This window comes from Scyliorhinus torazame, unplaced genomic scaffold (genome assembly GCF_047496885.1).
Source record: "Scyliorhinus torazame isolate Kashiwa2021f unplaced genomic scaffold, sScyTor2.1 scaffold_887, whole genome shotgun sequence".
In the NCBI taxonomy this organism is placed as follows: Eukaryota; Metazoa; Chordata; class Chondrichthyes; order Carcharhiniformes; family Scyliorhinidae; genus Scyliorhinus; species Scyliorhinus torazame.
Window position 1 is genome coordinate 68726 of NW_027308614.1, and position 17957 is coordinate 86682.

General features: G+C 58.4%; 1 protein-coding gene across 1 annotated transcript in view; it reads right to left on the minus strand.

Moving 5' to 3' along the window:
- Nucleotides 1-11543, minus strand: part of LOC140406813 (cell cycle checkpoint control protein RAD9A-like) — a 54743-nt gene extending 43200 nt beyond the window's left edge. The window contains 1 exon segment of the mRNA XM_072494715.1: nt 11459-11543. Coding sequence (XP_072350816.1) covers nt 11459-11522 — 64 coding nt within the window. The 5' untranslated portion in view covers nt 11523-11543.
- Between the last annotated feature and the right edge of the window lie 6414 nt (nt 11544-17957).

The window sequence follows — 17957 nt, forward strand, 5'->3', positions numbered from 1 at the left end:
TTTTATTCCCGTTCCTTCCCATGTACTTAATGATCTGTTGAGCTGCTCGCAGAAAAATACTTTTCACTGTCCCTCGGTACACGTGACAATAAACAAATCCAACCCAATCCAATATACACAGGCTGGTCAGAGGGGCTGATCAGTGGCAAATGCAGTTCAATCCGGATAAGTGTGCGGTGATGCACTTGGGCAGGACAAACAAGGCGAGGGAAATACAGGATAAACGGCAGGACCCTGGGAAGCCCCGAGGATCAGCGGGAGCTTGCTGTGCATGTACACCCGTCCCTTAAGGTAGCAGCGCAGGTGGATACAGTGGTTAAGAAGGCCCATGGTAAACTTGCCTTTCTAAGCCGAGGCATGGACTTTTTAATCATAATCTTTATTGTCACAAGTAGGCTTACATCAACACTGCAATGACGTCACTGTGAAAGGCCCCTAGTCGCCACACTCCGGCGCCTGTTCGGGTACACAGAGGGAGAATTCAGAATGTCCGATTCACCCCAACAAGCCCGTCTTTCGGGACTTGTGGGAGGAAACCGGAGCACCCGGAGGAAACCCACGCAGACACGGGGGGGAGAACGTGCAGACTCCGCACAGACAGTGACCCAAGCCGGGAATCGAACCTGGGGACCCCTGGAGCTGTGAAGCAACTGTGCTAACCACTGTGCTACCGTGCCGGCCAGCCTCCCCGAACAGGCGCCGGAATGTGGCGACTAGGGGCTTTTCACGGTAACTTCATTTGAAGCCTACTTGTGACAATAAGCGATTTTCATTTTCATTTTCAAGAGCAGGGAGGTGATGCTGGAACTGTATAAAACGTTGGTTAGGACACAGCGCGAGTATTGTGGGCAGTTCTGGATTCCCCGTTACAGGAGGGATGTGATAGCCACTGGAAAGGGTGCGGAGGAGATTTACCTGGATGTTGCCTGGGCTGGAGAGTGTTAATTATGAAGAGAGATTGGATAGACTGGGCTTGTTTTCCCTGGAGCGGAGGACACTGAAGGGGGGGGCGTGATTGAGATGTATACAATTATGAAGGACACAGATAGAGTAGACAGGAAGAAACTTTCCCCCTTGGGGGGGGGTGGGAGTCTGGAACTTGCTGCCTGAAAGGGAGGTGGAGGCAGAGACCCTCAAAACATTTAAGAAGCATTTAGATATGAACTTGCGATCCCAGGGCAGACACGGCTCTGCGCCAATTGCTGGGAAATGGGACAAGAATAGTTCGGTGGTAGTTTTTGACTGGGACAGACTCGATGAGCTGAAGGGCCTTTTCTGTGCTACATGACACAATGACTCTATTTATTATATTTTTTAGTAACCCTTTGTGAAGTTTCCCAATGGTCCAACCTGCCACTGGTCTTTGCAATATGGTGCACCTGAGCTTTTGTCGTTATGTTATGTTTAACTTCCCCCTCTTACAATCTTTCTTCCTCTCCGGCATATATCTTAGTTTGGGGGGGGGGGGGGGGGGAATTAAATACTCCTTGAAAAACTGCCCCTGCTCATCTCGGTAGCACAGTGGTTAGCACTGTTGCTTCACAGCGGCAGGGGCCCGGGTTCGATTCCCGGCTCGGGTCGCTGTCTGTGCGGAGTCTGCACGTTCTCCCCCCCCACCCCCCCCCCCCCCCCCGGCCCACCGTGCCTGCGTGGGTTTCCTCCGGGTGCTCCGGTTTCCTCCCATAAGTCCCGAAAGATGAGCTGTTCGGTGAATTGGACATTCTGAATTCTCCCTCAGTGTCCCCGAACAGGCGCTCCGCGGAATGTGGCGACTAGGGACTTTTCACAGTAACTTCATGGCAGTGTTAATGTAAGCCTACTTGTGACACTAATAAAGATTATTATTAAAAAACAGGGTCCCTGACGGAGAGGCTCCCTCTTTAAACACTGTCCCTGACGGAGAGACTCCCTCTTTAAACACTGTCCCTGACGGAGAGACTCCCTCTTTAAACAGGGTCCCTGACGGAGAGACTCCCTCTTTAAACACTGTCCCTGACGGAGAGACTCCCTCTTTAAACAGGGTCCCTGACGGAGAGACTCCCTCTTTAAACACTGTCCCGGACGGAGAGACTCCCTCTTTAAACAGGGTCCCTGACGGAGAGACTCCCTCTTTAAACAGGGTCCCTGACGGAGAGACTCCCTCTTTAAACAGGGTCCCTGACAGAGAGACTCCCTCTTTAAACAGGGTCCCTGACGGAGAGACTCCCTCTTTAAACAGGGTCCCTGACGGAGAGACTCCCTCTTTAAACAGGGTCCCTGACGGAGAGACTCCCTCTTTAAACAGGGACCCTGACGGAGAGACTCTCTCTTTAAACACTGTCCCTGACGGAGAGACTCCCTCTTTAAACAGGGTCCCTGACGGAGAGACTCCCTCTTTAAACACTGTCCCTGACAGAGAGACTCCCTCTTTAAACAGGGTCCCTGACGGAGAGACTCCCTCTTTAAACACTGTCCCTGACGGAGAGACTCCCTCTTTAAACAGGGTCCCTGACGGAGAGACTCCCTCTTTAAACACTGTCCCTGACGGAGAGACTCCCTCTTTAAACACTGTCCCTGACGGAGAGACTCCCTCTTTAAACAGGGTCCCTGACGGAGAGGCTCCCTCTTTAAACAGGGTCCCTGACGGAGAGACTCCCTCTTTAAACAGGGTCCCTGACGGAGAGACTCCCTCTTTAAACAGGGTCCCTGACGGAGAGACTCCCTCTTTAAACAGGGACCCTGACGGAGAGACTCTCTCTTTAAACACTGTCCCTGACGGAGAGACTCCCTCTTTAAACAGGGTCCCTGACGGAGAGACTCCCTCTTTCAACACTGTCCCTGACGGAGAGACTCCCTCTTTAAACAGGGTCCCTGACGGAGAGACTCCCTCTTTAAACAGGGTCCCTGACGGAGAGACTCCCTCTTTAAACAGGGTCCCTGACGGAGAGGCTCCCTCTTTAAACAGGGTCCCTGACGGAGAGACTCCCTCTTTAAACACTGTCCCTGACGGAGAGACTCCCTCTTTAAACACTGTCCCTGACGGAGAGACTCCCTCTTTAAACAGGGTCCCTGACGGAGAGACTCCCTCTTTAAACACTGTCCCTGACGGAGAGACTCCCTCTTTAAACACTGTCCCTGACGGAGAGACTCCCTCTTTAAACACTGTCCCTGACGGAGAGACTCCCTCTTTAAAAGGGTCCCTGATGGAGAGACTCCCTCTTTAAACACTGTCCCTGACGGAGAGACACCCTCTTTAAACAGGGTCCCTGATGGAGAGACTCCCTCTTTAAACAGGGTCCCTGACGGAGAGACTCCCTCTTTAAACAGGGTCCCTGACGGAGAGACTCCCTATTTAAACAGGGCCCCTGACGGAGAGACTCCCTCTTTAAACAGGGTCCCTGACGGAGAGACTCCCTCTTTAAACACTGTCCCTGACGGAGAGACTCCCTCTTTAAACAGGGTCCCTGACGGAGAGACTCCCTCTTTAAACAGGGTCCCTGACGGAGAGACTCCCTCTTTAAACAGGGTCCCTGACAGAGAGACTCCCTCTTTAAACAGGGTCCCTGATGGAGAGACTCCCTCTTTAAACAGGGTCCCTGACGGAGAGACTCCCTCTTTAAACAGGGTCCCTGACGGAGATACTCCCTCTTTAAACAGGGTCCCTGACAGAGAGACTCCCTCTTTAAACAGGGTCCAGGACGGAGAGGCTCCCTCTTTAAACAGGGTCCCTGACGGAGAGACTCCCTCTTTAAACAGGGTCCCTGACGGAGAGACTCCCTCTTTAAACACTGTCCCTGACGGAGAGACTCCCTCTTTAAACACTGTCCCTGACGGAGAGACTCCCTCTTTAAACACTGTCCCTGACGGAGAGACTCCCTCTTTAAACAGGGTCCCTGACGGAGAGACTCCCTCTTTAAACACTGTCCCTGACGGAGAGACTCCCTCTTTAAACAGTGTCCCTGACGGAGAGACTCCCTCTTTAAACACTGTCCCTGACGGAGAGACACCCTCTTTAAACAGGGTCCCTGACGGAGAGACTCCCTCTTTAAACAGGGTCCCTGACGGAGAGACTCCCTCTTTAAAAGGGTCCCTGATGGAGAGACTCCCTCTTTAAACACTGTCCCTGACGGAGAGACACCCTCTTTAAACAGGGTCCCTGATGGAGAGACTCCCTCTTTAAACAGGGTCCCTGACGGAGAGACTCCCTCTTTAAACAGGGTCCCTGACGGAGAGACTCCCTATTTAAACAGGGCCCCTGACGGAGAGACTCCCTATTTAAACAGGGCCCCTGACGGAGAGACTCCCTCTTTAAACAGGGTCCCTGACGGAGAGACTCCCTCTTTAAACACTGTCCCTGACGGAGAGACTCCCTCTTTAAACAGGGTCCCTGACGGAGAGACTCCCTCTTTAAACAGGGTTCCTGACGGAGAGACTCCCTCTTTAAACAGGGTCCCTGACGGAGAGACTCCCTCTTTAAACAGGGTCCCTGACGGAGAGACTCCCTCTTTAAACAGGGTCCCTGACGGGGCGACTCCCTCTTTAAACAGTGTCCCTGACGGAGAGACTCCCTCTTTAAACAGGGTCCCTGACGGAGAGACTCCCTCTTTAAACAGGGTCCCTGACGGAGAGACTCCCTCTTTAAACACTGTCCCTGACGGAGAGACTCCCTCTTTAAACAGGGTCCCTGACGGAGAGACTCCCTCTTTAAACAGGGTCCCTGACGGAGAGATTCCCTCTTTAAACACTGTCCCTGACGGGGCGACTCCCTCTTTAAACAGGGTCCCTGACGGAGAGACTCCCTCTTTAAACAGGGTCCCTGACGGAGAGACTCCCTCTTTAAACAGGGTCCCTGACAGAGAGACTCCCTCTTTAAACAGGGTCCCTGACGGAGAGACTCCCTCTTTAAACAGGGTCCCTGACGGAGAGACTCCCTCCTTAACAGGGTCCCTGACAGAGAGACTCCCTCTTTCAACAGGGTCCCTGACGGAGAGACTCCCTCTTTAAACAGGATCCCTGACGGAGAGACTCCCTCTTTAAACAGGGTCCCTGACGGAGAGACTCCCTCTTTAAACAGGGTCCCTGACGGAGAGACTCCCTCCTTAACAGGGTCCCTGACAGAGAGACTCCCTCTTTAAACAGGGTCCCTGACGGAGAGACTCCCTCTTTAAACAGGGTCCCTGACGGAGAGACACCCTCTTTAAACAGGGTCCCTGACGGAGAGTCTCCCTCTTTAAACACTGTCCCTGACGGAGAGACTCCCTCTTTAAACAGGGTCCCTGACGGAGAGACTCCCTCTTTAAACACTGTCCCTGACGGAGAGACTCCCTCTTTAAACAGGGCACCTGATGGAGAGACTCCCTCTTTAAACAGGGTCCCTGACGGAGAGTCTCCCTCTTTAAACAGGGTCCCTGACGGAGAGACTCCCTCTTTAAACAGGCTCCCTGACGGAGAGACTCCCTCTTTAAACAGGGTCCCTGACGGAGAGACTCCCTCTTTAAACAGGGTCCCTGACGGAGAGACTCCCTCTTTAAACAGGGTCCCTGACAGAGAGACTCCCTCTTTAAACACTGTCCCTGACGGAGAGACTCCCTCTTTAAACAGGGTCCCTGACGGAGAGACTCCCTCTTTAAACAGGGTCCCTGACAGAGAGACTCCCTCTTTAAACAGGGTCCCTGACGGAGAGACTCCCTCTTTAAACAGGGTCCCTGACAGAGAGACTCCCTCTTTAAACACTGTCCCTGACGGAGAGACACCCTCTTTAAACAGGGTCCCTGACGGAGAGACTCCCTCTTTAAACAGGGTCCCTGACGGAGAGACTCCCTCTTTAAACACTGTCCCTGACGGAGAGGCTCCCTCTTTAAACAGGGTGCCTGACGGAGAGACTCCCTCTTTAAACACTGTCCCTGACGGAGAGACTCCCTCTTTAAACAGGGTCCCTGACGGAGAGACTCCCTCTTTAAACACTGTCCCTGACGGAGAGACTCCCTCTTTAAACACTGTCCCTGACGGAGCGACTCCCTCTTTAAACACTGTCCCTGACGGAGAGACTCCCTCTTTAAACACTGTCCCTGACGGAGAGACTCCCTCTTTAAACACTGTCCCTGACGGAGAGACTCCCTCTTTAAAAGGGTCCCTGATGGAGAGACTCCCTCTTTAAACACTGTCCCTGACGGAGAGACACCCTCTTTAAACAGGGTCCCTGATGGAGAGACTCCCTCTTTAAACAGGGTCCCTGACGGAGAGACTCCCTCTTTAAACAGGGTCCCTGACGGAGAGACTCCCTATTTAAACAGGGCCCCTGACGGAGAGACTCCCTCTTTAAACAGGGTCCCTGACGGAGAGACTCCCTCTTTAAACACTGTCCCTGACGGAGAGACTCCCTCTTTAAACAGGGTCCCTGACGGAGAGACTCCCTCTTTAAACAGGGTCCCTGACGGAGAGACTCCCTCTTTAAACAGGGTCCCTGACAGAGAGACTCCCTCTTTAAACAGGGTCCCTGATGGAGAGACTCCCTCTTTAAACAGGGTCCCTGACGGAGAGACTCCCTCTTTAAACAGGGTCCCTGACGGAGATACTCCCTCTTTAAACAGGGTCCCTGACAGAGAGACTCCCTCTTTAAACAGGGTCCAGGACGGAGAGGCTCCCTCTTTAAACAGGGTCCCTGACGGAGAGACTCCCTCTTTAAACAGGGTCCCTGACGGAGAGACTCCCTCTTTAAACACTGTCCCTGACGGAGAGACTCCCTCTTTAAACACTGTCCCTGACGGAGAGACTCCCTCTTTAAACACTGTCCCTGACGGAGAGACTCCCTCTTTAAACAGGGTCCCTGACGGAGAGACTCCCTCTTTAAACACTGTCCCTGACGGAGAGACTCCCTCTTTAAACAGTGTCCCTGACGGAGAGACTCCCTCTTTAAACACTGTCCCTGACGGAGAGACACCCTCTTTAAACAGGGTCCCTGACGGAGAGACTCCCTCTTTAAACAGGGGTCCCTGACGGAGAGACTCCCTCTTTAAAAGGGTCCCTGATGGAGAGACTCCCGTCTTTAAACACTGTCCCTGACGGAGAGACACCCTCTTTAAACAGGGTCCCTGATGGAGAGACTCCCTCTTTAAACAGGGTCCCTGACGGAGAGACTCCCTCTTTAAACAGGGTCCCTGACGGAGAGACTCCCTATTTAAACAGGGCCCCTGACGGAGAGACTCCCTATTTAAACAGGGCCCCTGACGGAGAGACTCCCTCTTTAAACAGGGTTCCCTGACGGAGAGACTCCCTCTTTAAACACTGTCCCTGACGGAGAGACTCCCTCTTTAAACAGGGTCCCTGACGGAGAGACTCCCTCTTTAAACAGGGTTCCTGACGGAGAGACTCCCTCTTTAAACAGGGTCCCTGACGGAGAGACTCCCTCTTTAAACAGGGTCCCTGACGGAGAGACTCCCTCTTTAAACAGGGTCCCTGACGGGACGACTCCCTCTTTAAACAGTGTCCCTGACGGAGAGACTCCCTCTTTAAACAGGGTCCCTGACGGAGAGACTCCCTCTTTAAACAGGGTCCCTGACGGAGAGACTCCCTCTTTAAACACTGTCCCTGACGGAGAGACTCCCTCTTTAAACAGGGTCCCTGACGGAGAGACTCCCTCTTTAAACAGGGTCCCTGACGGAGAGATTCCCTCTTTAAACACTGTCCCTGACGGAGAGACTCCCTCTTTAAACACTGTCCCTGACGGAGCGACTCCCTCTTTAAACACTGTCCCTGACGGAGAGACTCCCTCTTTAAACACTGTCCCTGACGGAGAGACTCCCTCTTTAAACACTGTCCCTGACGGAGAGACTCCCTCTTTAAAAGGGTCCCTGATGGAGAGACTCCCTCTTTAAACACTGTCCCTGACGGAGAGACACCCTCTTTAAACAGGGTCCCTGATGGAGAGACTCCCTCTTTAAACAGGGTCCCTGACGGAGAGACTCCCTCTTTAAACAGGGTCCCTGACGGAGAGACTCCCTATTTAAACAGGGCCCCTGACGGAGAGACTCCCTCTTTAAACAGGGTCCCTGACGGAGAGACTCCCTCTTTAAACACTGTCCCTGACGGAGAGACTCCCTCTTTAAACAGGGTCCCTGACGGAGAGACTCCCTCTTTAAACAGGGTCCCTGACGGAGAGACTCCCTCTTTAAACAGGGTCCCTGACAGAGAGACTCCCTCTTTAAACAGGGTCCCTGATGGAGAGACTCCCTCTTTAAACAGGGTCCCTGACGGAGAGACTCCCTCTTTAAACAGGGTCCCTGACGGAGATACTCCCTCTTTAAACAGGGTCCCTGACAGAGAGACTCCCTCTTTAAACAGGGTCCAGGACGGAGAGGCTCCCTCTTTAAACAGGGTCCCTGACGGAGAGACTCCCTCTTTAAACAGGGTCCCTGACGGAGAGACTCCCTCTTTAAACACTGTCCCTGACGGAGAGACTCCCTCTTTAAACACTGTCCCTGACGGAGAGACTCCCTCTTTAAACACTGTCCCTGACGGAGAGACTCCCTCTTTAAACAGGGTCCCCTGACGGAGAGACTCCCTCTTTAAACACTGTCCCTGACGGAGAGACTCCCTCTTTAAACAGTGTCCCTGACGGAGAGACTCCCTCTTTAAACACTGTCCCTGACGGAGAGACACCCTCTTTAAACAGGGTCCCTGACGGAGAGACTCCCTCTTTAAACAGGGTCCCTGACGGAGAGACTCCTCTTTAAAAGGGTCCCTGATGGAGAGACTCCCTCTTTAAACACTGTCCCTGACGGAGAGACACCCTCTTTAAACAGGGTCCCTGATGGAGAGACTCCCTCTTTAAACAGGGTCCCTGACGGAGAGACTCCCTCTTTAAACAGGGTCCCTGACGGAGAGACTCCCTATTTAAACAGGGCCCCTGACGGAGAGACTCCCTATTTAAACAGGGCCCCTGACGGAGAGACTCCCTCTTTAAACAGGGTCCCTGACGGAGAGACTCCCTCTTTAAACACTGTCCCTGACGGAGAGACTCCCTCTTTAAACAGGGTCCCTGACGGAGAGACTCCCTCTTTAAACAGGGTTCCTGACGGAGAGACTCCCTCTTTAAAACAGGGTCCCTGACGGAGAGACTCCCTCTTTAAACAGGGTCCCTGACGGAGAGACTCCCTCTTTAAACAGGGTCCCTGACGGGACGACTCCCTCTTTAAACAGTGTCCCTGACGGAGAGACTCCCTCTTTAAACAGGGTCCCTGACGGAGAGACTCCCTCTTTAAACAGGGTCCCTGACGGAGAGACTCCCTCTTTAAACACTGTCCCTGACGGAGAGACTCCCTCTTTAAACAGGGTCCCTGACGGAGAGACTCCCTCTTTAAACAGGGTCCCTGACGGAGAGATTCCCTCTTTAAACACTGTCCCTGACGGGGCGACTCCCTCTTTAAACAGGGTCCCTGACGGAGAGACTCCCTCTTTAAACAGGGTCCCTGACGGAGAGACTCCCTCTTTAAAACAGGGTCCCTGACAGAGAGACTCCCTCTTTAAACAGGGTCCCTGACGGAGAGACTCCCTCTTTAAACAGGGTCCCTGACGGAGAGACTCCCTCCTTAACAGGGTCCCTGACAGAGAGACTCCCTCTTTCAACAGGGTCCCTGACGGAGAGACTCCCTCTTTAAACAGGATCCCTGACGGAGAGACTCCCTCTTTAAACAGGGTCCCTGACGGAGAGACTCCCTCTTTAAACAGGGTCCCTGACGGAGAGACTCCCTCCTTAACAGGGTCCCTGACAGAGAGACTCCCTCTTTAAACAGGGTCCCTGACGGAGAGACTCCCTCTTTAAACAGGGTCCCTGACGGAGAGACACCCTCTTTAAACAGGGTCCCTGACGGAGAGTCTCCCTCTTTAAACACTGTCCCTGACGGAGAGACTCCCTCTTTAAACAGGGTCCCTGACGGAGAGACTCCCTCTTTAAACACTGTCCCTGACGGAGAGACTCCCTCTTTAAACAGGGCACCTGATGGAGAGACTCCCTCTTTAAACAGGGTCCCTGACGGAGAGTCTCCCTCTTTAAACAGGGTCCCTGACGGAGAGACTCCCTCTTTAAACAGGCTCCCTGACGGAGAGACTCCCTCTTTAAACAGGGTCCCTGACGGAGAGACTCCCTCTTTAAACAGGGTCCCTGACGGAGAGACTCCCTCTTTAAACAGGGTCCCTGACAGAGAGACTCCCTCTTTAAACACTGTCCCTGACGGAGAGACTCCCTCTTTAAACAGGGTCCCTGACGGAGAGACTCCCTCTTTAAACAGGGTCCCTGACAGAGAGACTCCCTCTTTAAACAGGGTCCCTGACGGAGAGACTCCCTCTTTAAACAGGGTCCCTGACAGAGAGACTCCCTCTTTAAACACTGTCCCTGACGGAGAGACACCCTCTTTAAACAGGGTCCCTGACGGAGAGACTCCCTCTTTAAACAGGGTCCCTGACGGAGAGACTCCCTCTTTAAACACTGTCCCTGACGGAGAGGCTCCCTCTTTAAACAGGGTGCCTGACGGAGAGACTCCCTCTTTAAACACTGTCCCTGACGGAGAGACTCCCTCTTTAAACAGGGTCCCTGACGGAGAGACTCCCTCTTTAAACACTGTCCCTGACGGGAGAGACTCCCTCCTTAACAGGAGGTTTCCACTTGTAGGAAAAACTAGAAGCAGAGGACACCACCTCAGACTAAAGGGACAATCCTTTAAAACAGAGATGAGGAGGAATTCCTTCAGCCAGAGGGTGGTGAATCTGTGGAACTCTTTGCCGCAGACGGCTGTGGAGGCCAAATCACTGAGTGTCGCTAAGACAGAGATAGATAGGTTCTTGATGAATAAGGGGATCAGGGGTTATGGGGGGAGAAGGCAGGAGAATGGGGACGAGAAAAATATCAGCCATGATTGAAGATGGCGGAGCAGACTCGATGGCCGAGTGGCCTAATTCTGCTCCTGGGTCTCATGGTCTTACCGTCTTAATCAGGGCTCTGACCGTACAATGGTCCCGTTCGAACGCTCAGCCCTGTCCCCGAGGTGTCCAAATCAGTCCTCAAACCGGGTGTAACTACTGAGGTTTCGCTCCAGAAAGCGAGAGCGGGTCTCCAGTCTCTCGCCCCTTCCCCCCTCCACCCCCTCGCAACGGGGTCCGACATCCTTTACACGTTAGGATCACTCTTGCCCGGAGGATGGTTCAGTCAGGGGTCATTAATTAACCGCTGGTGACCGAGTACCGAACCGGGGTAACCGGGGTAACCGGCGTCCCCGGTCGGTCCACCAAGGTCAGATACTGGCCCCCAACTGACCCTCCAGCCGGGTCAAGCAGATTTGGGGGTCAGGGGTCATTCCAGGGGCACATGACCTTTGCTGGGGGTCAGTGTTCCCATTCTGGGGCGAGGGGGGGGGGGGGGGGGGTCCTCAGCTCTGCGCGCTCCCGATCGCGCGCGCTCCGGTCCAATGCGCGCCCCCGCTCTCACCGCTCACGTTGCCGCCGCTCACCAGGCACCGCATCCCCGCCTGGCCTCCGCCTCGGCCTCCCATTGGCCGCCGCGCCGCCGGCACCCGCCGCCAACGCGCCCGCCGATTGGCCGCCGGCCGCTTCCGCCCCGCAGGCGCGGGCGCCCGGATGCGGGGCAGGCCTCTTAAAGCCGAACCGACCCCATTTACCGCCGTCCACCCAGAAATCTACCCTTAAAGGGGGAGGGGGAGGGGAGGGGAAGGGGGAGGGGGGGGGGGGGGGGGGGAGGGGGGGAGGGGGGGGGGGGGGGAGGGGGGGGGGGGGGGGGAGGGGGGAGGGGGGGAGGGGGGGGGGGGGGGGGGGGGGGGAGGGGGAGGGGGAGGGGGGGGGGAGGGGGGGGGGGGGGGAGGGGGGGGGGGAGGGGGGGGGGGGAGGGGGGGGGGGGGGGAGGGGGGGGGGGGAGGGGGGGGGGGGGGGGGGAGGGGGGGGGGGAGGGGGGGGGGGGGGGGGAGGGGGGGGAGGGGGGGGGGAGGGGGGGGGGAGGGGGGGAGGGGGGGGGAGGGGGGGGAGGGGGGGGGGAGGGGGGGGGGAGGGGGGGGGGGAGGGGGGGGAGGGGGGGGGGAGGGGGGGGGGAGGGGGGGGGAGGGGGGAGGGGGGGAGGGGGGGGGAGGGGGGGGGGAGGGGGGGGAGGGGGGGGAGGGGGGAGGGAGGGGGGAGGGGGGGGGGGAGGGGGGGGGGGAGGGGGGGGGGGAGGGGGGGGGGGGGGGGGGAGGGGGGGGGGAGGGGGGGGGGGGAGGGGGGGGGGGAGGGGGGGAGGGGGGGGGGGGAGGGGGGAGGGGGGGGGGAGGGGGGAGGGGGGGGGGGGGGAGGGGGGGGGGGGAGGGGGGGGAGGGGGGGGGGGGGGGGGGGGGGGGGAGGGGGGGGGGGGGGGGAGGGGGGGAGGGGGGGGGGAGGGGGAGGGGGGGGGGGGGGGAGGGGGAGGGGGGGGGGGGGAGAGGGAGGGGGGGGGGGGGGGGGGGGGAGGGGGAGGGGGGGGGGGGGGGGGAGGGGAGGGGGAGGGGAGGGGAGGGGAGGGGGGAGGGGAGGGGAGGGGAGGGGGGGGAGGGGGAGGGGGGGGGAGGGGAGGGGGGGGAGGGGGGGGAGGGGGGGGAGGGGAGGGGAGGGGGGGGAGGGGGGGGGGGGGAGGGGAGGGGGGGGGGGGGAGGGAGGGGAGGGAGGGGGGGAGGGAGGGGGGGAGGGGGGGGGGGGGGAGGGGAGGGGGGGGGGGGGGGGGGGGGGAGGGGGGGGGGGGGGGGAGGGGAGGGGGGGGGGGGGGGGGGGGGGAGGGGAGGGGAGGGGGGGGGGGGGGGTGGGGAGGGAGGGGGGGGGGGGGGAGGGAGGGGGGGGGGGGGGAGGGGTGGGGAGGGGGAGGGGAGGGGAGGGGGGGGGAGGGGAGGGGGGGGGGGGAGGGGAGGGGGGGGGGGGAGGGGAGGGGGGGGGGGGAGGGAGGGGGGGGGGTGGGGGGGGGGGGGGGGGAGGGGGGGGGGGAGGGGGGGGGGGGGGGGGGGGGGGGGGGGTGGGGGGGGGGGGGGGGGGGGGGGGGGGGGGGGGGGGAGTGGGGGGGGGGGGGGGTGGGGGGGGGGGGGGGGAGAGGGGGGGGGGGGGAGAGGGGGGGGGGGGGGGTGGGGGGGGGGGGGGGGTGGGGGGGGGGGGGAGAGGGGGGGGGGGGGAGGGGGGGGGTGAGGGGGGGGGGGGGAGGGGGGGGGGGGGGGTGGGGGGGGGGGGGGGGGGGTGGGGGGGGGGGGGAGGGGGGGGGGGGGAGAGGGGGGGGGGAGGGGGGGGGGGGGGGAGGGGGAGGGGGGGGGGGGGGGGGAGGGGGGGTGGGGGGGGGGGAGGGGGGGGGGGGAGGGGGAGGGGGGGGGGGGGGGAGGGGGAGGGGGTGGGGGGGGGGGGGGGGGGGGAGGGGGAGGGGGGGGGGGGAGGGGGGAGGGGGGGGGGGGAGGGGGAGGGGGGGGGGAGGGGGAGGGGGGGGGGGAGGGGGAGGGGAGGGGGGGGGGAGGGGGGGGAGGGGGGGGGGGGGGGGGGGGGAGGGGGGGGTGGGGTGGGGGGGGGGGAGGGGGGGGAGGGGGGGGGGGGGGGGGGGGGGGGGGGGGGGAGGGGGAGGGGGGGGGGGGGGGAGGGGGGGGGGGGAGGGGGGGGGGAGGGGGTGGGGAGGGGGAGGGGGGGGGGGGGGTGGGGGAGGGGGAGGGGGAGGGGGGGGGTGGGGAGGGGGGGGGGAGGGGGAGGGGGAGGGGGGGGAGGGGGGGGGGTGGGGGAGGGGGGAGGGGGGAGTGGGGGGGGGGGGGGGGGGGGTGGGGGGAGGGGGGAGGGGGGGGGGGGGGGGGGGGGGGGGGGGAGGGGGAGGGGGGGGGGGGGGGGGGGGGGGGGGTGGGGGGGGGGGTGGGGGGGGGAGGGGGAGGGGGGGGGGGGGGAGGGGGAGGGGGGGGGGGGGAGGGGGGGGGTGGGGAGGGGGGGGGGGGGGACAGTGGGGGAGAGGGGGGAGAGGGGGGGGAGGGGGGGAGAGGGGGGAGAGGGGGGAGAGGGGGGAGGGGGGAGAGGGGGAGGGGGGGAGGGGGGGAGGGGGGGAGGGGGGGGAGGGGGGGGAGGGGGGAGAGGGGAGGGGGGGGGGGGGGGAGGGGGGGGGGGGGGGGAGGGGAGGGTGGGAGGGGAGGGGAGGGTGGGGGGGAGGAGGGGAGGGGAGGGTGGGGGGGGAGGGGAGGGTGGGGGGGGAGGGGAGGGAGGGTGGGGGGGGGAGGGGAGGGTGGGGGGGGAGGGGAGGGGGGGGAGGGGAGGGGGGGGAGGGGAGGGGAGGGTGGGGGGGGGGGGAGAGGGGGGGGGGGAGAGGGGGGGGAGGGGGGAGAGGGGGGGGAGGGGGGGAGGGGGGGGGGGAGGGGGGAGGGGGGGGGGGAGGGGGGAGGGGGGGGGGGAGGGGGGGGGGAGAGGGGGGGGGGGGGGGAGAGGGGGGGGGAGGGGGAGGGGCGGGGGGGGAGGGGGGGAGAGGGGGGGGGGAGGGGGGGGGGGAGGGGGGAGAGGGGGGGGGGAGGGGGGTGGGAGAGGGGGGGGGGGAGAGGGGGGGGGGGAGAGGGGGGGGGGGAGGGGGGGGGGAGGGGAGGGGGGGGGGGGAGAGGGGGGGGGGGGAGAGGGGGGGGGGGGAGAGGGGAGGGGGGGAGAGGGGGGGAGGGGGGGGGGGGGGGGAGAGGGGGGGGGGGGAGAGGGGGGGGGGGAGAGGGGGGGAGGGGGGGGGGGGGAGAGGGGGGGGGGGGGGGGGGAGAGGAGAGGAGAATCGGCAGAGCGGCGACTGGGGGAGAGGGGCCCAGGGGGCCCGGCTCAAAATTCATTTCTTTCATCGAATTCACAGGAGAAGGTCTTGGAGTTCAAAGGTTCAGAGAAGGCCATTCGGGCCCATCGAGCCTGCACCGGCCCTCCGAAAGAGGTCCACGCCCAGTCCTATACGCGTAACCACATCTTTGGACCCTAAGGGACAATTTAACACGGCCAATCCACCTAACCTAGACATCTTTGGACACTAAGGGACAATTTAACACGGCCAATCCACCTAACCTGTACATCTTTGGACACTAAGGGACAATTTAACACGGCCAATCCACCTAACTGCAATCTTTGGACACTAAGGGACAATTTAACACGGCAATTCACCCTAACCCCTGCACATCTTTGGACACTAAGGGACAATTTAACACTGCCAATCCACCTAACCTGACATCTTTGGACACTAAGGTACAATTTAACACGGCCAATCCACCTAACCTGCACATCTTTGGACACTAAGGGACAATTTAACACTGCCAATCCCACCTAACCTGCACATCTTTGGACACTAAGGGACAATTTAACACGGCCAATCCACCCTAACTGTACATCTTTGGACCTAAGGGACAATTTAACACGGCCAATCACCTAACCTAGACATCTTTGGACACTAAGGGACATTTACACGGCAATCACCTAACTGTACATCTTTGGACACTAAGGGACAATTTTAACACGGCCAATCCACCTAACCTGCACATCTTTGGACACTAAGGGACAATTTAACACGGCCAATTCACCTAACCTGCACATCTTTGGACACTAAGGGACAATTTAACACTGCCCAATCCACCTAACTGCACATCTTTGGACCACTAAGGTACATTTAACACGGCCAATCCACCTAACCTGCACATCTTTGGACACTAAGGGAAATTTAACACTGCCAATCCACCTAACCTGCACATCTTTGGGACACTAAGGGACAATTTAACACGGCCAATCCACCTAACCTGTACATCTTTGGACCCTAAGGGACAATTTAACACGGCCAATCCAACCTAACCTGCACATTTTGGACCTAAGGACAATTTAACACGGCCACTCCCCTAACCTGTACATCTTTGGACCCTAAGGACAATTTAACACGACCAATCCACCTAACCTGTACATCGTTGGACACTAAGGACATTTTTAACACGGCAATCCACCTAACCTGTACATCTTTGGGACACTAAGGGACAATTTAACACGGTCAATCACTAACCTGTACATCTTTGGACACTAAGGGACAATTTAACACGGCAATCCACCTAACTGTACATCTTTGGCACTAAGGGACAATTTAACACGGGCCAATCCACCCAACCTGTACATCTTTGGACACTAAGGGACAATTAAACAGGCCAATCCACCCAACCTGTACATCTTTGGACACTAAGGGACAATTTAACACGGCCAATCACCTAACCTGCACATCTTTGGACACTAAGGATCAATTTATCACGGCCAATCACCCAACCTGTACATCTTTGGACACTAAGGGACAATTTAACACGGCCAATCCACCTAACCTGTACATCTTTGGACACTAAGGGACAATTTAACACGGCCAATCCACCTAACCTGTACATCTTTGGACACTAAGGGACAATTTAACACGACCAATCCACCTAACCTGCCACATCTTTGGACACTAAGGATCAATTTATCACGGCCAATCCACCCAACCTGCTCATCTTTGGACACTAAGGGACAATTTAACACGGCCAATCCACTAACCTGCACATCTTTGGACACTAAGGGACAATTTAAACACGGCCAATCCACCCAACCCTGACATCTTTAGACACTAAGGGACAATTTTAACACGGCCAATCACCTAACCTGCACATCTTTGGACACTAAGGGGGACAATTTAACACGGCCAATCCACCTAACCTGTACATCTTTGGACACTAAGGACAAATTTAACACGGCAATCCACCTAACCTGTAATCTTTGGACACTAAGGGACAATTTAACACGGCCAATCCACCTAACCTGCACATCTTTGGACACTAAGGGACAATTTAACACGGCCAATCCACCTAACCTGTACATCTTTGGACACTAAGGGACAATTTAACACGGCCAATCCACCTAACCTGTACATCTTTGGACACTAAGGGACAATTTAACACGGCCAATCCACCTAACCTGCACATCTTTGGACACTAAGGGACAATTTAACACGGCCAATCCACCTAACCTGCACATCTTTGGACACTAAGGGACAATTTAACACGGCCAATCCACCCAACCTGGACATCTTTGGACACTAAGGGACAATTTAACACGGCCAATCCACCTAACCTGCACATCTTTGGACACTAAGGGACAATTTAACACGGGCCAATCCACCCAACCTGGACATCTTTGGACACTAAGGGACAATTTAACACGGCCAATCCACCTAACCACATCTTTGGACACTAAGGGACAATTTACACGGCCAATCCACTAACCTGCACATCTTTGGACACTAAGGGACAATTTAACACGGCCAATCCACCCTAACCTGCACATCTTTGGACACTAAGGGACAATTTAACACGGCCAATCCACCAACCTGGACATCTTTGGACACTAAGGGACAATTTAACACGGCCAATCCACCTAACCTGCACATCTTTGGACACTAAGGGACAATTTAACACGGCAATCCACCCAACCTGGACATCTTTGGACACTAAGGACAATTTAACACGGCCAATCCACCTAACCACATCTTTGGACACTAAGGGACAATTTAACACGGCCAATCCACCCAACCTGGACATCTTTGGACACTAAGGGACAATTTAACACGGCCAATCCACCTAACCTGTACATCTTTGGACACTAAGGGACAATTTAACACGGCCAATCCACCTAACCTGCACATCTTTGGACACGAAGGGACAATTTAACACGGCTAATCCGCCTAACTGCACATCTTTGGAACACTAAGGGACAATTTAACACGGCCAATCCACCTAACCTGTACATCTTTGGACACTAAGGGACAATTTAACATGGTCCAATCCACCTAACCTGTACATCTTTGGACACTAGGGGACAATTTAACACAGCCAATCCACCTAACCTGCACATCTTTGGACACTAAGGGACAATTTATCACGGCCAATCCACCTACCTGTACATCTTTGGACACTAAGGACATTTAACACGGCCAATCCACCTAACCT